Below are 25,717 nucleotides of genomic sequence, written 5' to 3' on the forward strand. Positions count from 1 at the left end.
TGTGGAGTTTTCATGTTCTGCTCGAGCTTGCGTGGGTTTTTTCAGGGTACTCTGGTTTCCTCCCACATTCCAAAAACATGCAGGGTAGTCTGGTTGAACTCTCTAAATTGCTCCTTGGTATGAATGAGTGTCAATGGTTGTTTGTCTCCTTGTGCCCTGCAATTGGCTGGCCACTAATTCAGGGTGGTCCCCTGCCTGGTGCCCATAGTTAGCTGGGATAGGCACCAGCACCCCCTGCGACCAGAGGATAAGCGGTGCAGAAAATGAATTAATGGTGCAAGCATTACTTAAACTAAACAAATGTGTAAAAAAAATATGACAGGACAATTTATCTTGGAAAAGTTATTCATTGAAGTTGCTTTGTGAAATACATACTAAGTCAAAGTGGATCTCTATCCAATCTGTCGCATTCCAAACTCTGAACTTTATTTTATTTTTAAGGTACTCACTGTTACCATACTAAATGTTAAAATACAGATGCAGTATATTGTCGATTATATGAATATAACTGGAGTCTATCTATATTCAACTAAAAAATGATAGACATTTAGTTTTTAAACAATGTCCATTTTAGAAGTTAGCAAAGTACCACTCGTAATCTTACACATTTCCTTAAAAAAGTGATATTGTTAAGTGGTTAATACAGCAAAATATAAAATTCCTGATTTAGTAAAAAGGTATACATGCTAATATTTGCCACATCACGGCAGTACTGGATATGTAAGTGTTAGTTGCACACTGTATTAATTGATAGGGTAAGTTAATTCTCACATATCCCCCAAAACATAGCCTTGCTTGGCAAACCATTGAGCCTTTCAGTTAGCTGCTTAACCCCTTCATTCATGCAAAAGAATAAATTGTTGAGAAAATCTCTTATAGAGATTTATGGCTGCGCTGATCAGATTATAACTCTGTTCTCTTCACTTCATACATTATTTGTCATTACCATAAAAAATAGAGATTGTTCTTTGACTCTTTCATACAATTTGGGCTAATTATACACTAAATATCAACCGACATTTTTTTAAAATCAGACTACACTCTTTAGATCACATGCTAAATTCCGATTTAAATGATACAAATGTTTATGCTGACTGTGTCATTCATTTGAATTCTCATCCTTCTAATTAGTCTCAGTGACATTTGGTACTGCCGTAAAAATCACAAAGGCGCACCCGGCAATTAATAGAAAGAAAATCACAAAGCAAAGACGGTCAATGACAGCAGCAGCAAATTTCCAATCACTGCCTGTGTTCCCTCCCTCCTGCTTGTCATGGAAGCATTTGGCGATGTAACGCACTTCACTAAGGATATTGGCAAGCTCCGGTTGAATGCTGCTGACATTGGAGCTCATAACTTTGGTGAGGAGAAGCTCATCCTCATTAGCTTTTCCAGAATCAGATGAGAGAGGGAGAATGCTCTCCAGTATGGCTTTGGTGTCCATGCTGTTGGGACTGGCCTGCACTCTGTCCTGACCTGGACGCTTCATTCGCAGAAACCAAGCACACCAATTGAAGAGGAAAATACGGACCTTTGGGATTGAACACCAGAGAATTCAATCATTAACACAAAGTACCGTAGTTCACATGAAATGAATTCAAGGAGATTATCCTGACTAGTGGTGGATAAATGCTATATTATTGGTTTAAAAAGAGTTCAAGAGTTCGTAATTTCGCACTACTGTTTTGACTGCATTTTAGGCTATTTTAATTTACAGGGTTGGCATTCAATATAAGCGAACAAATTAACAAATGCACTCTAAAATAACAGTTTGGATCAATAAAAACTAATGATTGGGGATGGGTTTCTGGTATATACATAGTTCATTGAAATGGTCACTTACCCACTTTGGCATCCCTGCACCATTAGGGTCATGGTGGTGAAATCGCAAGACCACGACCGTGGCAACCACGGAGAGTGCAACAATGACCATGGTAATGACAATATACTGAGCTACAAAGTACAGAGATAGTGGGAAAAGTTAGTTTTTCACTAGAATGGTTTGGAGCCAATTCCATATGATTTTGGCATAAAACATTTTTTTGCTTAATTTAATCATGTTATAGCCCAATTTTACTTCAGTAGTAGAAGATACAAATCAACAACCACTGCAGAATCAGGTGCGTGGAAATTTTTGGGTTTGGCATTTTCAGGAATCGGCTCAGTTTCTGAAAAATTGGACATACTTTAAAAATTGATGTTGAGCTATTTATCAGTCTTTATTAAGTCTATGCTTCCTCTAGCGATGTGATGTTGAATATGTTTGAGCACTTAACAGAAAATAGCTTTTAAATCTTCCCCAAAAATTTTTAAATGCACCAGGCAGACACATTGCAGAAATCCCCCAACCCCTTCGAAACACACACTAGCACAGAACAGTATTATGTGATATGCAAATAAGTACACAAACCCAAGCCAAATTTGACAGGGGAAGCAAGAGCAAAGCAAAGCTTTGCATTAATCTTAAATTAATGTGGTTGGCAGCAATTCAAATAAAGAGCTTGCCCTGAACCTGGGTGTTAAAAATATTGTATGGCTGCTGAAGTTATTTAAAATCCTAATAGACAACTTCACACCCCACCTACCTAGTAAAGGTGCAGAATCTGATGTGGCAGGCATCATTTTTGAGAGCAGGAGCATAAGGACTACTGAGGAGAGCAGGACTGTGATTGCTGAAAAGACAACATTCAAGTTAGCATTCAAAACATTCAAAGTCAAAATCTTTGCACCTATCTGCGGACGGAAAACAAATGTATCTCTGAATAATCATCATGATTTCTGAATAAGCCGATAATGAAGTAACAATGATAAACAAAGAAAGATCAATTGATATTTTTTGACCCAGTCTCTCCAAAGTGATACAGGGGAACAATATTTCCTTTGTTGTATGTTGTGAAAAGCCTCCCTGAGGTCATGCATATTATATTGGATTAGATTAGAACTTTATTTCATCCCGTATTTGGGAAATTTCTTGGTTGCAGTAGCAAGACAGACATAAGACACACAAGACATTGTAGACCTAGGTAACTGGATTGACCTCAGGACTTTTAGATTTACGAGTCATATATGGGAAAAGTTACAAAAGAATCTTGTGATGTTCATCAATCGATCGTCAGATGTATTGCCAATGAGTTTTTATATCTCTCCAAGGCTGTCATGTATATAAAGTATGGCTGCTTAGTTCTTTGAGTTGAATTGTTCTTCAGGACATTCATTCATTTTGGTAAAAAAAAAAGAAGAAAAGAAGAATCTTAACAGACTTATAAAAAATGTACCATGTCAAACATTAAAAACGAATATCTTATAGAAATGCTCTATAGAGATAGCTATAAATTACCTAGGCCTTACTTATCAGTCAGATAAGAACGATAGAAATTCAAAGGTTTGTTTAACCTTGATAATGTTTTACTTTGTATTTACCATGAAGTTTATCAATATATTACTGAAGGAGTAAAGTGTAATAGGCCATTCACTTTTTTGTAATATGTTTGTGATAGAAAATTTTAAAAAATACAGTTGTGTTAATCTAACATTGCTTCCTAAGAATCGTTTCGTGTTCATTTCAGGAGTGTTTAAGTAACTAACCTGGAGTGAATATGAACTCACCTAAATATAAGCCTTTTACATTACCCTTAGTCACCTTAAACTGTACATGTATGTACACTATCTTTTCCGTCAAATGTAACAGAGAAGAAAAGTCTGTTAATGCAATTTTTCTTTTAAAAGTCGGAGGAGTTAACATTTTCAGAACATGTGATGTGAATCTTTCTACTACCCAGTGAAATTTTCTCTCTGGAGTCAGCAGGCAGAAGGAAGACAAGCAGGGCCAGAATGGAAATCACGATGCAGGGGATGAGTACGTTCAGTACATAATAGAGAGACCGTCTGCGCATCACTATGGTGAATGTGACATCAGGATAGGGCTCATCTGGACAGCACTCATAATATTGGGTGTTTTTCTTTTCTGAAACCTCTGTGATACAAAACAGAAAAAAACATGTTTGAGTTTATGTGGCAAAAACTGCTTTACAGATCCTTCCCTGCATCATTAATGCATCCCATCTAGTAATCCCAACTAATCAAGGGTCGTGTTGCAGTTGTAGACTTCCCTTTATCCAGCATCTTTTTCCGGCCTACTTGAGGGACAGTTTTCCTACTAAGAACCGTCCTGATGTTGGAAAGTCTGATGGTAATTGTTGTCCAACAAACAGTATGCAAAGAAACCCATTTCAGCTTTTGGCAATTTTACTTTTCGCCATCTAATTACATTTTCAATTTATCTTGTTTGGCAGCTCGGTGGCCAAATGGTTAGCGCATCGGCCTCACAGTTCTGGGATCGAGGGTTTGATCCCACGTTCAGACCTTCCCGTGTGGAGTTTGCATGTTCTCCCCAAGCTTGGGTGGGTTTTATCTGGGTACTCCGGTTTCCTCCCAGATCCCTAAAAATGCAGTATAGGCTATATGAAAGAACACTCTAATTTTCCCCAAGGTGAGTGTGAGCGTGAATGGTTGTCTGCATCCTTGTGCCCTGCAATTGGCTGGCCACCGATTCAGAATGTGCCCTGCCTGGTGCCCATAGTTAGCTGGGATAGGCTCCAGCACCCCCCACGACCCTAATGAAGATAAATCGATTCAGAAAATGAATGAATGAATCTTGCTAAAATACTTACAGCTTTACTGTGATTCCATACCATTTTGGAAAATGAATAAGCACACATAAACTGTATGTGTCATGTCTGTATTAATGATACACAATAAGAATAGTTCTTACCAACAAGGTCCCACTCTAAACTAGGAACATATTCAGTGATCTCTGCCTTTTTCACCGATAAGTCCAGAGTTGAGCCCCCATAAGTCCAAGAGCCAAATTTGAGTTTACATTTCTGGACGTCAAAAGGGAACCAGCGGATATCGATATTGCAGGTGCTTCTGATGATTGCTGTGAAGAAAATAAATAGGAAATACAGACGAAAAAGACAGAATATGGTCATAAGAGAATATATTAATCAACACTAAAGGAAGTGATGACACATTTTGAAATTAGACTGCGTATAAGTAGCACAGGGTTTACCTAAATAATATTTTAATTAATGTATTGAAAACAAACAACAGGGAAAGGTAACTAATGGACATGTAAGAGAAGAAAACAATCAAAACTCAAATTAAAAAGAGAATAATGTGGAAATTTGGAAGTTAAAAAAAGGTACTTTGTTCTTGCAACATACAAAAGATTACAAATACAAAGTAAAGAAGAAATTAAACAGTGAGTGCCTCCAGAAATTGAATTTGACTGCTTTCAGAAAGCTCCTCTATTTATTCACTGGGGCTTTTGTTTCAAAACACAAGCACAAACAACAAAGAATGACATGCATCAGAATCATGTTTTCGTTACTTAATGCACAGTCTGGAAAAGCAAATGAATGGCATTATACTTTTCAGCAAAAGTGAAGGTTGAGTGCAATGTTCCTTACCTGGGGGTATATAAATACAGTTGCCTGAGGAGCTAACCACAATTTTGGTATGGGCAGTAGGATCAAAATTTTCATCTGCACTGTAGATCACATAGAATAACATCATTGCTCCTCGTCAAATATATATACACAGTACATAAATATACACACATACCTAATCAAATGTGTTATTGGTCCTTTAAAACCAATGTAATCAAATGGTTGTGAGCAAAAGGACAGATGCCTAAAATGTTCTAACAATTCAAATTTTGGATCTTGAGGACATCTTGTTAGTAATAAAAAACGACACCTGTTATAGAGCAGAATATCAGGCTTCCATAGGAGATTATCTGGAAATTGTATGGTATCCAATCCGTTATACTCAGATTCGTTCCACTGCAGATGATGGTCTTTCCAGCTCTGTGGAAGACATAATTAAGCCAAACTTTAACATAAAGATGAGCCAAGCCTTTTTCAAGATGTTTTGGGTGCATGAAGACAGGTGTTATTCTAGAATGCATGTTAGAAAGACCCTGAGATGTGGGGTAACTCTGTCAATCTGGTTCCACAGGACAGTAAGAGACATTCCAAAACAGATTGACAGAATGGGTTTATTTTGACATTTGTGATGCAAATCTCTGTTTATTGAAGATGATAAAGGCAACTAGCAAAAATATTTTACCTTAGGGAACAATCTCCTTCAATTGTATATTGAAACTCTTCTTATGCTCAATCAAATCTTACCAATTGCAGCCAAATATTTGTAGTCAAACCCTGGTTCTTCTCATCCTGTGGGAAAACAGACACTGTGTTTGACTGCTGTTATAATCAAAGTTTTAGATATCTAATCATGCTGGCCTAATATTTGTTTTCTTGTCCAAATTGTTTCCAAATATGAGTCCTTTAGAATTTACTTGTAGAGATATTAATAACAATAAACAAGTTACCCACCACATCCATTATCATTCTTAGGTGGATGCCGACTCCCACATTGAGGATCTGAGAATCTTCTGAGACTGGTCTCTCCAGTTTATTATAGTCGCGCAAGAGGTCTTCGAACAGTCTGGCTGTATTCCGTTCTTGCATAGAAACTAATAAACAAAGACATACAGTATTTGATGGACATGAGACAGTTATGGTAACAGTTAAAACTATTTGACATTGTTAAACACTGATTTCAGTCAGTCCAAAAAATTCATTTTCATGGAAACTATGTAAAAACAGCACAATGTGCCAATATGCGATATGTTGGTTGATGAAAAGCAGATATATTAATAAATAAAGGGGTCAGAAATTTTTAATTGAGCAGTGAATGTTCTTTATTGTCTATTTAAACTATGACTCATTGAAGGCATAGGTGTACTGCACAGTAAATGCGGGTGGAAATAGAATAATATAATCTTAAATCGGATCTGATTGATTCTTAAATATTAATGAATTCTTATTAAAATTCCATTGCTCACACGCCTAATTGAGATTCTTTGTCAGCACCCTTTCTTTAAACGATTGTGCTGGGATTCCCACTGTGAAAGGTTTTCATTGTTAATAACTCCATAGAGAGGTTATTTTGAGGTTGGCATCTTCTCATTCCTATGCTCTTTGACACATCCTGTTTCTTAAAGAAAGGAAGGGTCTGTTGCAAAGAGCATAGCTAAATCTGGCTGTATTCATTATTGAATACTATGTGGAATCAAATTTTGCCAAAGACATCTGGAAGATTACGTGATGCTAGATTTGTCAGTCCACATCCCAAGATATTCATAAAACCAGGATTGTTGCTAGTGGTAACAACCTTATATCTCACAAATTACATCTAGCACAATAGCTATACATGTTCATTTTTTTTCCTCAATCTACCAGTTGATAGAATTTGAATTTGTAGAGTATATAGATTATCTCTATCGATTGCTTTTGTTATGCAAGGACACAGAACCTTAAAAGTTAAAATACTAGTTCAATCTACAACAGTACTGCATAGTCAAGATCTGTGTTTGACCGAAAAAAAAAATCTAGTATTCAAAATTATCTCATGGCATACTACCAAATAAAAATATTTCAAAATTTGGATACAAATGTTGTATCTTATGTTGTCTAATGGGTTTAATTGTTCTTTCGGTGGCATTAATGGACAAATAGAGATCAATTTTCTTCAAAGAAAAAAATACATTTTCAAACTGTGTTCATTTCCAAGATTATCTTATAACACACACACACACACACACAAAGACAAACAGTATCTCCTAATAAATAAATAGATAAGTAAAAGTAAGCGCTATTTAACACATGAAGTGCACTACAGTGTCTGCAAGTAATAGTAACCACAAACAATAACAATACTTCTTTACAAAGGCCATTGGCGTGGATAAATAATAATAATAAACAATGAAAAATGGCTGAACAACTTTACTAGCCACCTACCTTGCAGTGTGCATGCACTCATTAATAGAAAGAGCAGAAAATAATGTGAATCCATGTTGATTGGAAATAGGAATTCAAGAAGACTGGACACAACTGAAGTGCCTGGATTACAAATAGTGTGTAAGCGAGTCTACATATTTTTCAATGGACTCCTCCTCTTCAACTTAACATGACACCCGACACAAGGAGGCCCAAAAGTCCCTGATGAAATACCAAATAAATTTCCAGCATGTTGTGTAATAGAGATGTTGTTAAGATACATAGCTAGCCTTGAGAGACTGACAAACTGTTGGAGCAGGATGCAGCTGGTTGACTTAAAGGAAAACAGATGTGGAATTCACATTCACTGTGAACCAGAGTTTATAACCATTAGTTCTGATGGCAACTAGTTATTCAAAATAAATGAAGAGATTTAATGACATAACATTTGAAGAAGGAAAAGCAACCACAATGGACTTTCCCTGACACTAACATGTTCACAATGATCACCACCTGTAACATTCAATTTGGTTAGAGAATTCCTCCCAGATGTCCATCAATCACAGCATCAGGAACCACTCCATATTTGATTTTTTTTAATGACCGGTGAGTGGACTAAAGGGGCACACCCCCAAACTGACTGTGAGTACCCTAACCATTGGGCCATAGGCATTTCATTAAATTTTCTTCATTTTCTGAACCACTTTATCCTCATTAGAGCCACGGGGGGTGCTGGAGCCTATCCCAGCTGACTCCGGGCCAGAGGCCCCAGAGCTGTGAGGCCGCCGATCATCTTTATATTGAGTAAATATTTATGTTCATGTATTATTATTATTATTTTTAATATACTATATTATTCCTGCGGCCCGGCCTGGGTTCGAGTCCAGGTCGGGAGTTTGCATGTTTTCCCTTGGTCTGCATTGGTTTTCTCCGGGTACTCCGGTTTCCTCACACATTCCAAAAACGCATGGTAGGCTGGTTGGACAATCTAAATTACCCCTAGGTATGGGTGTGAGCGTGAATGGTTATTTGTCTCCTCCTGCCCTGTGATTGGCTGACCACCAATTCAGGGTGTCCCCCGCCTCGTGCCCGAAATCAGCTGGGATAGGCTCCGGCACCCCCCGCGACCCTAATGAGGATAAAGCAGTTCAGAAAATGAATGAATGAAAAAAAATATTATTCCTTTGAAATGCTCCGCTGCATCCTTTAGGTCGCACCCGACTGCATCCATACAAACATGAAACGAGTAGAACACTTAAAATAATAATTAGAAAATATTGTACTAAATATAAATAATCACGTTTGTTACATTCAGTTTCAATAATAAGACTGAGTCTTATTGAGTCTGACTCAAGTGAAATGTGGCTCTTTATTGAATGCACTGGGGGTTGCCCTGAATAGGGTGTTTTTACAGTATGTATCGACCAATCATATTGTAAAGGGGCGTGTCCTGCCTAGAACTGCAGTGGGATTCAATCATAAAGCTTTATGACGGCAGGATGTGCGAGTTGTGTAAACTTTATAGAACGTGGTCTTCAACTTTATAATTATAATTACATTTTCATGAAGAGAAACACCAAACATGCGGACAGTCCGGAGACGTCGGGAGAAACATTTGATATGCCGAACAAATAGTCAAGATGGTAGTACCAGTCAAAATAGGTTGGTTCGAATGAAGCATTTGTCTTATGTTACCGTTCGTATAGTACAATTGAACTCACTGCGTGATCGAAGGTCAAAATTATAATACATGTTTGCATTGAATTTACTTCTGTTTTTTGCAGTAACGCAAAACCCTGCAAAGTGTGAACGAGACTAAGAATGTTATGCTAGTGTCGTTAACACAGCTCGAGTAATAAGATTGCAAACCTCTATAAACAGTTGACCATCGTGTAATTGTGCAGCTCTGCTGTTTGTCGTTCAATATGATATTTTAATATGAAGTCGTATTTGTGTCATTTATAAAATTAAAGTCCTTTAGCACGTTTGGAAGTTGACTACTATATCGTGGCCATTTTCTTTGTCTTGACAACTGTCAAGTTCCTTTTACAGGAGGAGCGTATGCAGCCGTAGCCATCGTTGTACTTTAGAATAATAAGCATTTCTTTTGTTAGTGCTTCCTTTTACTTAGCTGATAGTTTAGCTCTTGTTTGTTGTTAAAGATTGTTATTTCATGTTGTAATCACTCAGAACGTCTCATCTCATCTCGTTTTCTGAACCGCTTCATCCTCATTAGGGTCGCAGGGGGTGCTGGAGCCGATCCCAGCTGACTCCGGGCCAGAGGCGGGGGACACCCTGAATCGGTGGCCAGCCGATCGCAGGGCACAAGGAGACGAACAACCATGCACACTCACACCCATACCTAGGGGCAATTTAGAGTGTCCAATCAGCCTATCATACATGTTTTGGAATGTGGGAGGAAACCGGAGTACCTGTAGGAAACCCACGCAGGCCCAGGAACATGCAACCTCCACACAAGTGGACATGAACTGGATTTGAACCCAGGATCCCAGAATTGTGAGGGCGACGCGCTGCCGACGCGCTAACCACTCGCTCCACCGGCTCACCCTCAGAATGACCCATAGTATTTATATGTGTACACTGATCGATAGCTGCCAAAGGGGCTCTTGAGCACTTTCACAATTTCTTGGTTCCTCACAGCTCTGGGGTCCTGGGTTCAAATCCAGGTCGCTCCACCTGTGTGAAGTTTGCATGTTTTCCTTAGGCCTGTGTGGGTTTCCTTCGGGTACTCCGGTTTTCTCCCACATTCCAAAAACATGCATGGTAGGCTGATTGGACACTCTAAATTGACCCTAAGTATGGGTGTGAGTGTGCATGGTTGTCCGTCTCCTTGTGCCCTGCGATCGGCTGACCACCGATTCAGGGCGTCCCCTGCCATCAGCTGTGATAGGCTTCACGCGACCCTAATGAGGATAAAGCGGTTCAGAAAAGAATCAATGAATCTTGCTAAAATACGTACAGCCTTACTGTGATTCCATAACATTTTGGAAAATGAATAAGCACACATAACCATTATGCTTGTTTTTTTTGATACATTTACATCTGAATTTTAGGTTTTAGTTGTCGTCTTTTTGATTTTTATTTACATTGATTTGATTGAAAGCCACCTAATGTTGTAGTGGTTTACTCGCCTGACTTAGGTGTGGGCAGACGTGGGCTCAATTCCCGCTGGTGGTGGTATAAATAGTTGTGGGTGCGAATGGTCATCTGTCCAGTCAAGAGTGTAGTGTGCCTTTTGCCCAGTCATCTGGGATAGGCTCCAGCAACCCTGCCACCTTTACGAGAAGATGAATAAATGATTTGATTTAATTATTGGTCAAAATACTTCCCAACAGAAACAGCGTCACTTAAAACATACATATTTAGTCAATGTCAACTCGATTAGCTCAAAATGATGATAGAGAATGAGAAATATGTTTTAAACCCAAGTTCGTCTAAGGTAATGTATTTCTTCCGTGGCTTCCGAAGTAAAACTACATGAAGGCATTTTTACAAAGCTCAAATCCTCATCAAACCTTGGTGGTCATCTTTTTGCTATTTTTATGCATCCATCAGTTCCCAAATATTTGCCATTTTACAAGATAAACCAAGAATGGATGGGTTGAAATTTAGAGTGTTACCTATATTTGCTTATATAGATGGAAAAGAAGACTTGACATTTTTTGTGTGGAACAAACATTAAGTATGGACCTGAAGAACCAAATATAACCATTGGAATTTGTGTTTTCAGCAGTCCCATTGCTTATGAGCAGAACATGCAAGAGAAGAAAGATTTCCATTTAGACTTGTGGTTCTGCCTGACTCTTCAGAATTGGATTCTAGATTTTGGACGGCCTATTGTTATGGTAAGTAAATGTTAGTTAGTGCATGTTGCAGCAATTTGTATTATTGTTGAATTTTCTAAATTCAGTTTCTTTGTGCAACTGTACATAGATTATGCTCCCACTTGAGTGGTTCCCCCTCAACAAACCAAGTGCTGGGGACTATTTCCACATGGCCTACAATGTCATAACACCTTTCCTCATGCTTCGGGTAGGTTGAACAGATTCTCATCTGTCTTCTGATTGTAAGGTGCTGTTTAAAATGATTGTTGATGTTTTTGGTATTAATTTTCACTTATTCTTGACAGCTGGTTGAGCGCAGTCCAAGGTCGCTGCCTCGCTCAGCAGTCTACCTTTGCATCATCACTTTTGTCATGGGGGCCAGCATCCATCTGGTGGGGGACTCCATCAACCACAGACTCATTTTGAGTGGCTACAAGCTCCATCTTTCAGTCAGAGAAAACCCAATCATTAGGGACCTCAAACCTGCCTCACTGGTAAGACTCTAATTATTACCATTTTCCTATAATCTGCAAATCTTGGCTTGAAGGTGTGCACAATGCGCAATAAAATGTCATATCATTTCAAAAACTAACTATAACTACAGGCGTGCCAATAAACCTTACAGCTGAAAGCGCTAATATGATTTTGACATAACATCACATAAATCATCACAATTGGTTCAATGATGCTCAAAAACTGTGGCGCTATTACCATTACCAGCGCACCAAATAATTATTGTCTATTCAGTGCAGTTTTATGCTCTTTTAAAACGGCCTGACACACAGACCCACACACAAAAACTCGGATGTTCACCAATCCAATTAAAGTAAAAGTGACGGAAGAAAAACATATTCAGAGTATTTGAATCTTAAAACATGCCATTTAAGAAACCATTATGGATTTTTTTTAAATTACGTCTTTTAAATTATGTCCCCCATTATTAATATAAATTTATTCTTGAAATCTGTTGTTGAGTTGAGATTCCTCATTGACCGCTGCAACATATTCGCTGTGATACTGTGAATTTCAGCCTGATTTTACCATGGTGACTAAAACTGCAGATTGTTTACTTGATCAAGGAAACTAACTGCCTTGCCGTACTGACACTAGCTCATGTTGCACAAGTCCAATGTTCTAACTTTAAAACCCCTTACCACTGGCAACTATTAGATTATATTCTATTGCTCAAAGTTGGCACAAACCTGGCCAAACCATATTTATTCATTTTCCGATTCGCTTATCCTCACGAGGATTGCTGGACCCTAATCCAGCCAACTATTTGTAGTAAGCATGGGACATCCTGAAATCGATTGCCAGGCAATTGCTGAGCACAAGGAGACGAACAACCATCAATGCACACGATCATACCGACGTACAATTTGGATTGGTCAATCAGCCAACAATGCTTATTTTTGGGATGTAGGAGGAAGTTGTAGGACCCACAGAAAATCCACACTGGTGGTAGAATTTATGGGTGCATGTATCCCAAGATGCTAAACTGGTTGGCAACAGAAAAAAAGAAAAGCTTTGATGGGAAAGCAAGGAAACCATAACTACAATGTTGCATGTGTAAAAAGAAGAAGAAGCAAAAGCACAACACCCCTTTCTTAAACTAAGTCAGAACATGAGGGCTTTATGGCTTCTAGTCAAGCCTTGCCTTGTACCCTTCGTATCCGACAAATACAGGTTTTGTCCCAGTGTTTTGTTGACTTGTATTATTATTTAGCTTTTTTTTTAATTTTGGGACTTTGAGTGGTGCTTGTGCCCGGTTGCTTTGTGCCACAAATTGTGTTGATTACCAGAATCTACATGTTTAATTTAAAATTGTATTCAATTTTTTTTTGTTAGATGTCCTTGTTTTCTTGAGTTAATGTAGATTTTCCTTACAGGTTTTGATTTTTTTTAATCCAATTAAAATTCTTGTAATACTAATAGAGTGCATATAATGTTGATTAATCATTGGTTTGTCTAAAGACATACTGCAGTACACACTAAAGGACATGTTGTGTTGATTACCAGAATCTACATGTTAAATTTAAAATTGTATTCAATTTTTTTGGTTAGATGTCCTTGTTTTCTTGTGAGTTAATGTAGTAGATTTTCCTTACAAGTTTTGATTTTTTTTAATCCAATTACAATTCTTGTAATACTAATAGGGTGCATATAATGATGATTAATCATTAGCTTGTCTAAAGACATACTGCAGTACATACTAAAGGACAGGTGACAGAAATGCAGGACGCACAAAAGAGAAAGTGCTGTAGGTGTCACTGTTGCTCAAGGGAGAGAGAATGGTACTGCATTCACTTGTATTGTAAATGGGCTTGACTTGAATATATTGCTTTTCCATCTTTCAAAGTACTTTGCCACTGACTGCACATTCACCTATTGATGACACGTTTGGAGCAAAGAGGCATTCAGTATCTTGCTTGAGCATACCAAGGGCAAACATTTTAAGCACGTCTGCAAGTGCAAGGATTAAACATACACCTTGACATTGGGTACTGACCCATCTACCCCTTTGTGACTGTCTTTAATGATTCCAACCTCTTGTTTATTTACAGATTGACTCCTTTGAGCTGTTATATTATTATGATGAACACCTGGGACATTTAATGTGGTAGGTAGATAATTACAGAGAAGGAATGTATTATTCATTTGTGTTTTGACAAGTTAAGGAGACCAAAAATTAATGTACCTTATGTAACAAACATAAACAGTAAAAAACTGTAGATGCTGACAGTGCAAAGCAAAATGTAACATTCCATGTTTCGCAAGGCACAGTATAAATATGTCAAATCTCGGTATATTAGGGTTTACTGTAGTGAAATTTCAATGTTAATGATGAAAGGAATGGTGCATATACTTTATGTAACGCCTGCATTACAGGCATTACGCCTGCTTGTTATTCCCTTTAAGAGGGAAACCCTAAGTTAATTAATCTGTGTAGTTGACCTGAACCATATTTGGTGTTTTAGGTATATTCCCTTCTTTATTATTCTCTTCATCTACTTCACTGGATGTTTCACAACTTCTTCACAGCTGAACATTCCACTCAGCGGCAAGCTTTTACTTGGACCGAGTGCTGTCTATTACTGGTCAGTTGTTCTTAAGAAAAATTATACATTGATTTATCATTGTGCACTGATGTTGAGTTAGATAGACCCTCCACATACGACTATCAAGGTTTTGAATGTTAATGTTTATGACCGAAAAAGTGAGAATGTAAGAAAATGCTCGTATTTTCCATGGTAAAAATTCATCTAGCAAGTGAATTATCTCTATGCGTGCAAGTAACAACAAGAAAATACATTTTTATTTTGCAGTTTACCATTTAAATCGCTTCAGTACTCACTTTCTTTGTGATTGGAAACACCATCTGTACCATTCTTCCGCTTTGGCTGAGACTGACAGCAGTACTACTGGCTCATGTAAATGACAAACAATAAAAAGGTTGAGTTAGGTTTCAATGAATGAATAGATAAATAACTAATTTAATCTCAACTCATTGTGAAAAATGCCTCTACTGAATAATGGAATGGGAGTACTTAAAAAACAACACCATAGATTCATTTTTTATCATTATTTGTGATGGTTTTAAGTGAGTAAAGACTAAAGTAAGAATTTATTTTAATCAGCCAAAACGTATTCTTTTTATTTAGACCATTGAATTCTCACCCAAATGGCATATCTGTCAAGGGTGTAAAAAAAAGTAACCTATGTACATGATTATCCTTCTAACATTTTCACCATTACCATTAAAAACTAACATTGATAGCATGTAGGTTGACAGTGACGTAGTTGGTAGCGCGCGTCATCTTGAAATCGAAGGATCAGCGGTTTGATTCTTGTGTACGACTCCCTGCACTCGAAGGGACTGTGTATGAAGCTGAATCTTAATTTGTTCTTGGTGGCTTGGCAACACCTTACATGGCGTCAGCCATCAGTTGGTGTGGAATGTATGAGTACGAGAGAATAATCCAAAAATAATATAAAGCGCCTTTGAGTGTTTACATAAATCCAATGCATTGTTATTATTATTATTATTATTATTATCAAAAGCGATCTCTAGGATTAACTCCACAATGCTGCACCCATAGCGAGTTTATATGGTGACGCATCATCCACTGACAATTTTCCTACACTTAAAAAAAAGAGCAACATTGTTCTATATTTGTCTTAAGATAAGTGCTTGAGGTCCCCTATCCATTCCGTTTTTCATGTCTCCCTCCACCATCACACCTGAATCAAACAATCATGATTGTTATCAGGCCGGGGGGTGATTTTCCCGGGAAAAGACAGCAATGAACGTCAATGGCGTACCGGCAAACATTGCCAGAAAATGGGGTAAAATCCAGCCGAAAACAGCATTTATTGGTTAAATACAAATACTGGAACTTTTTTAGACATCAGAACCGGGCCCGGAGTATCATTTCCCCGGGAAAAAGACAGTCGATACGTCCATACGCGAAACGGCAAAAATTGCACTAAAATGGGGTAAAATCCACTTCCTAGCAGCATTTATTGATTAAACACAAATACTGGAGCTTTTCAGACATTACAACCGGGCCAGGGGGGTGATTTCCCTGGGAAAAGACAGCGATGGACGTCAATGGCGAAACGGCAAAAATTAAACTGGGGTAAAATCCACATCCTAGCAGCATTTAGTGATTAAATACAAACACTGGATCTTAAATACAAACACTGGAGCTTTTCAGATATCAGAACCAGGCCCACAATTGAAATATTTAGGAATATAGCCATATTATACTCACCAAAAATCCTTTTTAACTGTACACAATTTCCATCCTCCTTTCTTCCTTTTATATCGCCATCAAAGCTAATGTTGAAAGTCGAGCCTGTCCTGTGGTATTTCTGGCAAAGTCCATTTTGAAAATGGCTTTAAATCAACACAACAATATATTTGCTTGTGCAGCCCGCTCCAAATACAGTTTGGTAGCTCTGGCTAATGACTAGCCTCATAGTTGGTGAAAGCGATGACGTATCCCTACGCCTGCGATAAGGCAATGATGTATCCATACGCCTGCGACAATGCATTGTGGTGTTGCCAACTCAAAATCTGATTGGTTAGAGGAACAGTCTTATCAACGCTTGTTTAATGCAGCAGAGCCCGCAGAACTGATTGTGAAGGCCTTGAGGCAGATTTCTGACCCTGGCAACAAATAATGGCTGAAATGTGATTGGTTAAATGCTTCAATATGAAAACCCACATCTGGAAGCAGTGCAACCAGGGAGAAAAGCAATGAAAGGAAGCTAACAGACAATTCGGAATTATTTAATGATTATTGATTGACAAAATATAATATATGATTCAGATATTTCTCAGGACAGCAGAAAAGGCCTTGAAGGCCCTGACGGCCCGCCACTGTAGAATATTATAATTTACATTAGTAAACATTTGAATGTGTGTTTGTTCTCTCTTACGAATATTCAGGTTGACTTTATTTGATGTGATCTTCTAGCCTGAAATTCTTTCTTCCCCACTATAGGTACCTGGTCACGGAAGGACAAATCACGGGAGTCTTTCTCATTACCTTCTTTGCAATGGTAGCCTTGGTGATTCACCAAAGGAATATTGGACTGAGCCCAGACAGCAATGGGCTTTTCTTGTTCTATAGTTTCTCTCTTACTGTGCTTCTAGTAGTTCTCTGGGTTGCTTTCCTTTGGAATGACCCAGTGCTACGCAAAAAGTACTCTGGGGTACTTTATGTTCCAGAACCCTGGTCCTATTACACGTCGCATATCAAGAACATCCTCTGAAACAGATGTACCCAGGTTTGTGTATCTGTTCATTCCAACAGATGACTCAATGCCTGTACTGTACATAACACCATTTACTAAATTAGCTTGAATAATAATCCATAGTTTTTCCCTCTATTTTCAGAAGAAGAAGAAAATGCCTGTGACAAAGGAACAACATGACCTATGTTCTGGAAATTCTGTTACACCAATTTTAAAATATGTCATTTATTTTTGGGACTTTTACAATCCAATATACAATATTACTGACGGGATGTCTACGACTGGCTGGGTCATTCTGATTGTAGTCCTTGACAGGGTCACATCTACAACCCTTAATGATAGGCAACAGTTTAGCACCCCTTTGTTAAGGTATGAACAATTGTGAATACACTGCCCTAGCCGCTCACTACTGTACCGAGATCGTTTAATAAAAGAATGGAATATAAAGTCAGCTTTTTTTGTGGCAATGGAAAGAAAAGGTCCAAAACAGATGCAGACATCTTTGTGGCACACCTGCCACAACGTATTTAATTTCCCCCATTTTAAAATGTTCATGTACTTGCTCATATATTTGATAAATTTGAATTGTGCGATAATTCAGTTTGTTCAAATTAGATATATTTAATCTATTAAATGCCATTGGCACTCACTTATAGAACTACACTCCAAAAACACTAACAAACAAGCATAACATAATATTACATTCATTTTGGAGACTGGCACATCTTTGACACGACACAGGACAAAAAAAATCGAGGTCACAGTAGCTCGCTCACAAATAGTTGCTCTAAAATGATTCTTGTCAAGTAAAAATTGAATACAAATATGGTGGCATATCATCGTCTTGGCAGAAAAAGGAACAAGAACTTTGAATGCACCATAAACTCTGCATAACATTTTGCAGGACTTTTTAAGCACATGACCCATTTACCTCCTGACACTCCTCCTCTCTCGAATTAATGTTAGATAAGAATTTTGAATAGTGTGATAATTCAGTTTGTTCAAATTACATGTATTCCATCAATATGAAATGCCATGGGCACTCAATTATAGAACTACATCCCCAAAACTCTAACAAACAAGCATAACATAATGAATACTTTTTTAGAGACTGGCACATCTTCGACGTGACACAGGGCAACAAAATCGAAGTCAAAGTACCTTGCTCACAAAAAGTTGCTCTAAAATTATTCTTGTCAAGTAAAAATTGAGTACGATGGCATATCAACATCTTGGCAGAAAAAAGGAACAAGAACTTTGAATGCACCATAAACTCTGCATAACATTTATACAGGATTTTCTAAGCACATGACCCATTTAGCTCCCGACACTGTTCATCTCCTGGATTATTATTAGATATATGTATTAGTATAAGGTGAAAAACCTTTTCAAAGGTTTCCTTATTTTTATGCATCAACATTGATTTAATCTCATGGGCAGATTTTCCTTTTAATTTTTCACACAAACATTTACCAAGAACAAATCTATAGATCTCATCAACATTTGTTACACTCAGGCAGCAGAGCTTCCAACAAGACACAACCTTTTGATAAAATGGCATTTTGGGAATACTGTCATGTTGACACTCACTGTTAGGTCTTTTGTAGATTCCACCCTAAGATGCTGATTGCTAGGTGTATATACTGGATAAGGTTTAAACTGGCTTTCAGAGGGTATTTTAGTTTCTTCCAACAAAGAAAAATGGACATAAGGTCAAATTTCAGATCTTTATTGTCAATGTTCTCAAACAGAACATATAGATATGGTCTTAACTCAGTTGCTCACTTACCCTGGTGAAAAGATAAAGGGCAGAAAATATCAAGACGTTTTAAATATACTCTTTCATGTACAGCTGCTGAGAGACTGGGAATAGTGAATCTGATTTACACTCTGGGCTGCAAAAGCTGAATGTTTTGTGGTTTATTATTGATATTTTATTGAGACTACTATGAGATTTATTTTCAGATTTCAATGAATGGTTTTCTTGCTTCAGTTTTGTGGTATAATCTAAGATTTTATTTATTTATTTATTTTTACCAGCCATCGGAAGCCATGAGACTGATCGATATATTCAATATATACCTAGTACACCGGTTTATATTAGAACAGGTAGCCATTCTAGGCTTTATATAATGGTAGTCCAACATGAATGCTATATATATATATATGTATATATATCTAAATATATGTGTATATATATGGATATATATATATATACATATGTATATGTGTGTATATGTATATATGTGTATATATGTATATATGTATGTATGTGTGTGTATATGTATGTATGTATATGTATATATGTGTGTATATGTATATATATGTATATATGTATGTGTATATATATGTGTGTATATATACACACATATACATACACACATACATACATATTGTATGTAAGTACCACTACACAATGATATACACCGTCCAAGCAAGGTCAATTTATCTAAAATACTATTTGTTACTACTTTCAATTTTCTCAATTTTTAAAAACTCTAATCATTATGTTTGCTCATCTGAATTCAGTTTAAATCATTTGCTTAAAGAGAGCACTTTTTCTTGCCCCTGTTGTTTTCAATTGCTTTGAGAGGATAGAGTTAAACTTGGCTTTTATATGGGTCTGATGTGCGTTTCCACAGCAACGCATATTAAATTACACGTAGGCTTGGTTGGACTTTAAACGGGCGGAAGGACAAGCTTGAGGAAACTAATTTTCTTTTTCCTGGAACGCACTGCAAAGTACTTGAAATGGTAGGAAAATTTAAGTTGTGTTACGTTGTTGTTGTTTTTTCCCCCTAAAGACCAAGTTTTGATTTAATGTTATATATTGCAATTTCATTTCACAGGCTAAATTTTTTACACCAGTTCAAATCAACGGTAAGTGCATCACAATATAATTCTAACACCAAAGTGTTTGAATAGGACTTGCTGGTACACCTATTTGAATGTAGTATTCATTTGGCAAGTTCGACGGAGTAAAATTGAAACCAGTGGTTTAAAAAAGCCATACCGAAAAGTTGCCTTCTTCCTGAAAGTTATTTACTATTTGTTTTGATCTTGTTCTTTATAGATATGTATAGTTTACAGACACTTTAGCCTATAGATAAACTATTGATGACATTCATTGCTAAATTGTCTTGTTTACATTTTCAGAATTTAAGGAGTGCTTCTCATTGTACGACAAAAAACAAAAGGGAAGTATTGATGTCTGTGACCTGATCACAGTTATGCGCTGTCTTGGTACAAGCCCCACACTTGGTGAAATTGAAAGACAGCTTCAAGTTCACAAAATTGGTAATTACACAACCAATTCATGACTGAGTGAGTGTTTTTTAAAATATAATCTACCATTTGGATGTAATACAACTAAATATGCCTTCACTTCTAGGAGTACGGCGTAATCACATTGTCATTCATTTTGATCAACACCTTTTTAGAAAACCCACCCCTTAGATTTGCCACATTTTATCAGGAGTAAGTTACTCTTGACATTCTTTATTTAGAGCAACGGATTTGATATACTAATACAACTAAATTATTACACTTGACGTAACGCTAAAAATGTCATATGTCGGTACCGTAACAACCTTTTGATCACATTGCAAATGATTAACACCTGTTGGCAGACCACCCAAAATGACTCCCACTCCCCAGTTCGTGGAAATAAGTGCTCGGAAGTCATTCTGTTAATTATCAAAACATCCTCTTTGGTGGAGGTGTTACACTATAGGGTTAATATTCAGTTTGTTTGCCACCACATACTATTATTTCCAATTTCCAATTAGAAATAATAGTGATTCTTCCAGTCAGAAGTAAATGACACAGCATTACTGACAATTAACATTGATTCACGGCCAGCCATTCTGGTAGGATAAAACGTGTATGGCTCACAAAGTCAGCTAATGAGTTAATTTTGGATAGATGTTATGTTTTAGAAAAGTCAGGAAGCTTGGACTTCTCTACATTCCTGACCATGATGCACCGGCAAATGCAACAAGAAGACCCCAAAACAGAAATTCTTGAAGCTTTCAGGATGACTGACAAACAGAAGAAAGGACACATTCAAGCCTCAGAGCTGAGAGCTAAACTCACCATGTTGGGAGAGAAACTTACTGGCAAAGAAGGTAAAAAAAATAGTCTCCCTCAAGGACATTCCTCTAATATTTAATTTAAATATAATTAGATGCAGGGCAGCCCGGTGACTTGAGTGGTTAGCACGTCAGCTTCATTGCTCTGGGGTCCTGGGTTCAAATCCAGGTCGGTCCAACTATGTGGTGTTTGCATGTTCTCCCCAGGCATGCGTGGGTTTTCTCCGGGTACTCCGGTTTCCTCCCACATTCCAAAAGACATGCTTGGTAGGCTGATTGGACTCTCGACTAAACTGCCCCTGGGTATGAGTGTGAGCGTGAATGGTTGTTCGTCTCCTCGTGCCCCGCGATCGGCTGACCACCGATTCAGGGTGTAACCTGCCTCTGGCCCAGAGTCAGCTGGGATGGGCTCCAGCACACCCTGCGACCCTAGTGTGGATAAAGCAGTACAGAAAATGAATGAATGAATTAGATGCATACTAAAACTGTCTCAATTCAGGGGCTGCGCCCTGTTAAGTGTATATTTCGAAGGGGGGAACACTTAACTGACTTATTTTTGCTAATTTGGCCCAGAATACTATTGCTGCAGTATTGCTTTAAATGGTGGCATCTACTGGCACAATGACTTGTAAATTTATATTAAAATTTTGCAGATATTTTTAATCGTAGGATTGTGACTTCTTTGAAGATCCACACCAATATTCACTCATTATTCAATTGAAATCGGTGACTGATAATGTGTTCACTTGATGCAAAATAAAACACGACTTTCAAATGTCTGATGTTCAGATTTTAGTATTCTGTAAACGAACTACGGCAATATATGTATTTATTTGTATATATGTATGTGTATATATATTATATATGTATATATATATGTATGTATATATATATGTATATATGTACGTATATATATGTATATATATAAATATCTCTATATATAATGTACGTACGTATGTATGTATATATATATAGTATATATATATATGTTTGGTACTCCTTGATTCGACACAGAGGCTCTGTCAATTGATTTTTTGATTACATAATTAGACATTCACTTAATTATGTGAAATAATTCAAGAAGTTCTTAGAAAACTAATCTCTGTGTTCTTTTTCTAGTGGACGAGCTGTTCCAAGAAGCAAACATCAACTCAAGTGGAGTTGTGAACTATGAAGAGTTTACCGAAATGGTGACTTTACCACCCGTCGATTACTGAATTGAGTCATGGGAAGGAATTCTGCTGTGTGCACATTTTTTTTGAACTGTTTTGATACATTTTCAAAACCTTCATGGATTTTCAAGCAAACCCTAACTCAATAGAATTTTCTTTTGGAACATCATGTCTTTGAATAAACTTCAGTTCATTTCGCATTCAACAAAGCATGTCCAACATTGCACATATGAAATATGTACTTACATTCTCTGAGTGACTATATAAGAGCTCTTCAGTGGTGGTCATGGAAATAAGCAAAACATCTTGCCTATTGCTGTGTACCATCTCCATGGTTTTAAAGTTGAATACAAAATAGAATTTTAAAAAAATCTTTAGGAAGAAGTGGAGATAAGAGCAGGGGAGGATATAAACCCTAAAAAAAATGTAGCACAGCATTACAGATTAGGTACATGTCTTTGGGTTGTTTTGCATGGGAATAATTAATTATAGAATGACAATTTGTTATTACATAAGTACCCTTTATTGTAATGAATACATAAAACCAATACCTGATAAAATCATTACTATTGACAGACTTGTCACCGTGTGAGTTTTTTCTACCTTCATTGTTGCTTCATACCTGTGTTGCTTGTTGTATAGGTACCTGAGAACTTCAACCTTAAAGCGACTGACCTGGGGGAATAAAATACAAAAATGCCTATCTAATACATAATGTTAAAAGTCATGGTATCGCACACAGACTATTTGGTTCTCAGTTGACAATACACCTGTTTATTCCTTTCCGATAAAAAAAGTATATTATTGCAGACCTTTTCATTTGACAGTAAGACACATTACTGTGAATATTTGTACTTTATGCTGCATCAAAAAGCTTTGAGTAACATAGAGACGGATAATTGGGTCAGAGGCTTTGCAATTGCCAAGAACCATTTTAGAGAAAATAAAAATGCAATTTGAAAAGACAAACATTAATATGACAAGGTCTATTCATGTTAAAAAACAACAACAACAAAAATCATTCGATTGGAACTTATTTGGTTATCAAAAATTTCAGAATGATATGGAAGTTATTTAAATATGTATTAAAGGCAGTGGGCCCGCCCATACCTCACCAAAATTTAAGTGCCTATATCGCATTAAGCACCAAGTCCCTCGAGCCTAATTTGGTCAATTTGATGTTGTGAAGACATCTTTGACTTTAAAAAAAAAACTTTTATAAGCACCATTAAGCATTACAGTGGTACCTCGACATACGAGCAATTTGAGATAAAAGTAAAATTTCGGGCAAATATTCATCGTAATCCAAGTTTATTTAAATTTGTTTATGTTATGTTACGAGCGCGTTGCCGTTCAAAAAGTGTCCCCTCTCTCTTTCCGTCTCTCTCTCTCTCTTCCGCCAAATCCGTCTAATTTTAGTACTATTAAACACATTTTAGTACTATTAAACCAGCTAAGTTATTTGTTACTTTGTTAGTAGATGGCGAATTAGAACAAATAAAAATGTTTTCCCAATCCAATATCCTGTTTTGGGTGTTTTTTCAGAGGGTTGGAACAAATTAATTTGTTTTTAGTTCATTTCTATGGGAAACGTTCATTTGAGTTACGAGTAAATCGACATACAAGCTCAGTCCCGGAACGAATTAAGCTCGTATCTCGAGGTACCACTGTATTGTGAACTGTATTATTAGATATGCGCAGAACGATAATGTATTACATGAAGTAGAAAAACTGGTTATCACAAGCTGCCGCAGAACACTTTGCACTTCGCCTTTACTGAGATTTGGTTTGAAACAGAATTGTGGATTTAGGAACAAAACATGAGAAAATTTTTGAATTCGAACAAGCTGTCGAACAGGTAATGTTTGTCTCTACAATTGTTTACTGGATTGTTACATATGTGGCGAGTCACCTTTGTTTACCCCATACATTGTTTTAAGTAACTACGTGATGTTAAGGAGACACATTTGGAACATCAACACCTCCCATGGAGTTATCTCCAACAGTAAATATGTGTTTCCATATTTAATGTATGCCTTAATTAGTCTTGTATCTGCCACCAACCACAGTTATATTTGTCTTCTTTCACGTTGTGAATATAGACTGCATATTTTAAGATGGCTGCATTGAACAGTGAGCACTATCTTCTATAGGCTTTTGTCAGGGACAGTTATGCCAAGGTGGGCAATTCATTATCTACAAATCGTGTGCGGTCAATTGGTCGCCGGTCTTTTGGTCGCCCGGATCGCGACAACGGGCGACCAAAAGACCGGCGACAAAACAAGGTAAAACAACACGGTCTACGCATCAATAAAAGCCAACAATGAGCAGTTTCACTGAGCTGACGTGTGAGTGTATAAGAGTTTGTATGTACATGAGTTGTCCCCTTAGGAAGGGACGTCAGTCAGGGTCTTAACAAGTTCTCCTACAAAAAACAATAAAAGTACGGGAAATTTGGAGCTTTTCTTTAGCCTAATAATTAATAGGGCATTAAGTATGACTAAATAGTCATTTGCAGTTTGTATTTAGGGAATTTGAGCAACGATTTAAATGGTAATTATCAATAACCTTCCGGGCGACCAAAAGACCGTCGACCAAACGACTGTGTACCCTACAAATTGATAATAATTTAAATTCCCTCCATTACTAAAGTAGGTTCCAAGTGAGAGTCTGGTGAATTAATTGAATCTACAATATATTGAAGAGTATTGCCTTACTCCAACTTCAGTGGAGACGGCTGCCGCTGGACCGGCCTGACGGTTGGTTGCAGGTTTTGCAGCACTGTGCTCGCACGGTGGCCAGCTGGCAACGGCCCAACCAGCGCAGGGTCTGGCAGAAGTTCGGTGTTAAACGGTCACGGAGGCAAACTGGACCTGTTTGGACGACAGAGACAGAAATGTGCGACACAATCAAACTGAACAGATATGGATTTGGCTGCCTTTTTACGGGGCTTCCTTGTTTAACGAGACATTCAAAACAGTCTGCTGGAAGTCAAACCT

General features: G+C 37.4%; 4 protein-coding genes across 7 annotated transcripts in view; 2 read left to right on the plus strand and 2 right to left on the minus strand.

Moving 5' to 3' along the window:
* Window positions 1-333: 333 nt before the first annotated feature.
* On the minus strand, window positions 334-8,010 carry LOC144064654 (neuronal acetylcholine receptor subunit alpha-7-like). The gene is made up of 10 exons (XM_077587345.1): window positions 7,869-8,010; window positions 6,402-6,541; window positions 6,195-6,239; window positions 5,761-5,870; window positions 5,472-5,551; window positions 4,772-4,939; window positions 3,776-3,973; window positions 2,586-2,672; window positions 1,844-1,953; window positions 334-1,531 (listed from the first exon to the last, which is right to left on the minus strand). The coding sequence occupies exons 1-10, from the start codon at window positions 7,921-7,923 to the stop codon at window positions 1,124-1,126; spliced, it is 1,401 nt and encodes a 466-aa protein (XP_077443471.1). The 5' UTR covers window positions 7,924-8,010; the 3' UTR covers window positions 334-1,123.
* A 1,299-nt stretch (window positions 8,011-9,309) lies between these two features.
* On the plus strand, window positions 9,310-17,902 carry LOC144070647 (ceroid-lipofuscinosis neuronal protein 6 homolog). Its single transcript, XM_077595023.1, has 8 exons — window positions 9,310-9,509; window positions 11,599-11,713; window positions 11,802-11,900; window positions 11,998-12,186; window positions 14,257-14,312; window positions 14,671-14,790; window positions 17,203-17,488; window positions 17,598-17,902. Exons 1-7 carry the CDS (start codon window positions 9,430-9,432, stop codon window positions 17,471-17,473), a joined length of 930 nt encoding a protein of 309 aa, XP_077451149.1. The 5' UTR covers window positions 9,310-9,429; the 3' UTR covers window positions 17,474-17,488; window positions 17,598-17,902.
* Window positions 17,903-20,045: 2,143 nt separating this feature from the next.
* calml4a (calmodulin-like 4a) lies at window positions 20,046-23,291 on the plus strand. 2 transcript variants are annotated; one of them, XM_077589821.1, is made up of 5 exons: window positions 20,046-20,209; window positions 20,305-20,335; window positions 20,612-20,752; window positions 21,394-21,582; window positions 22,666-23,291. In XM_077589821.1, the coding sequence occupies exons 1-5, from the start codon at window positions 20,207-20,209 to the stop codon at window positions 22,761-22,763; spliced, it is 462 nt and encodes a 153-aa protein (XP_077445947.1). In that variant the 5' UTR covers window positions 20,046-20,206; the 3' UTR covers window positions 22,764-23,291. The 2 variants fall into 2 exon arrangements, with proteins under 2 accessions (XP_077445947.1, XP_077445948.1); XM_077589822.1 differs by lacking the exons at window positions 20,046-20,209; window positions 20,305-20,335 and having other exon boundaries at window positions 20,656-20,752; window positions 21,380-21,582.
* Window positions 22,783-25,717, minus strand: part of adamts7 (a disintegrin-like and metallopeptidase (reprolysin type) with thrombospondin type 1 motif, 7) — a 51,235-nt gene continuing 48,300 nt past the window's right edge. For 2 of the 3 annotated variants that reach the window (XM_077589818.1, XM_077589820.1), the window contains exons 24-25: window positions 25,436-25,591; window positions 22,783-23,393 (exon numbers count right to left, since the gene is read on the minus strand). In XM_077589818.1, the coding sequence (XP_077445944.1) occupies window positions 25,443-25,591 (149 nt within the window). In that variant the 3' untranslated portion in view covers window positions 22,783-23,393; window positions 25,436-25,442. The remainder of the gene's footprint in view (window positions 23,394-25,435; window positions 25,592-25,717) is intronic. The other variant, XR_013297670.1, reaches the window with a different exon arrangement.

The sequence above is a fragment of the Stigmatopora argus genome, chromosome 2 (assembly GCF_051989625.1).
Source record: "Stigmatopora argus isolate UIUO_Sarg chromosome 2, RoL_Sarg_1.0, whole genome shotgun sequence".
NCBI lineage: Eukaryota > Metazoa > Chordata > Actinopteri > Syngnathiformes > Syngnathidae > Stigmatopora > Stigmatopora argus.

Bases quoted from the DNA above. Each gene is read 5' to 3' on its own strand.
- calml4a (XM_077589821.1), top strand. The intron at 20,753-21,393 runs GTAATTACACAA...GTTATGTTTTAG, and splicing joins GCTTCAAGTTCACAAAATTG to AAAAGTCAGGAAGCTTGGAC. The intron at 21,583-22,665 runs GTAAAAAAAATA...TTCTTTTTCTAG, and splicing joins GAAACTTACTGGCAAAGAAG to TGGACGAGCTGTTCCAAGAA.
- LOC144070647 (XM_077595023.1), top strand. From the start codon at position 9,430: ATGCGGACAGTCCGGAGACGTCGGGAGAAACATTTGATATGCCGAACA. The intron at 11,901-11,997 runs GTAGGTTGAACA...TATTCTTGACAG, and splicing joins CACCTTTCCTCATGCTTCGG to CTGGTTGAGCGCAGTCCAAG. The intron at 12,187-14,256 runs GTAAGACTCTAA...GTTTATTTACAG, and splicing joins ACCTCAAACCTGCCTCACTG to ATTGACTCCTTTGAGCTGTT.
- LOC144064654 (XM_077587345.1), bottom strand. From the start codon at position 7,923: ATGGATTCACATTATTTTCTGCTCTTTCTATTAATGAGTGCATGCACA. The intron at 6,542-7,868 runs GTAGGTGGCTAG...TTTGTTTATTAG, and splicing joins GAGTGCATGCACACTGCAAG to TTTCTATGCAAGAACGGAAT. The intron at 1,532-1,843 runs GTAAGTGACCAT...TCAATCCCAAAG, and splicing joins GTGCAGGGATGCCAAAGTGG to GTCCGTATTTTCCTCTTCAA.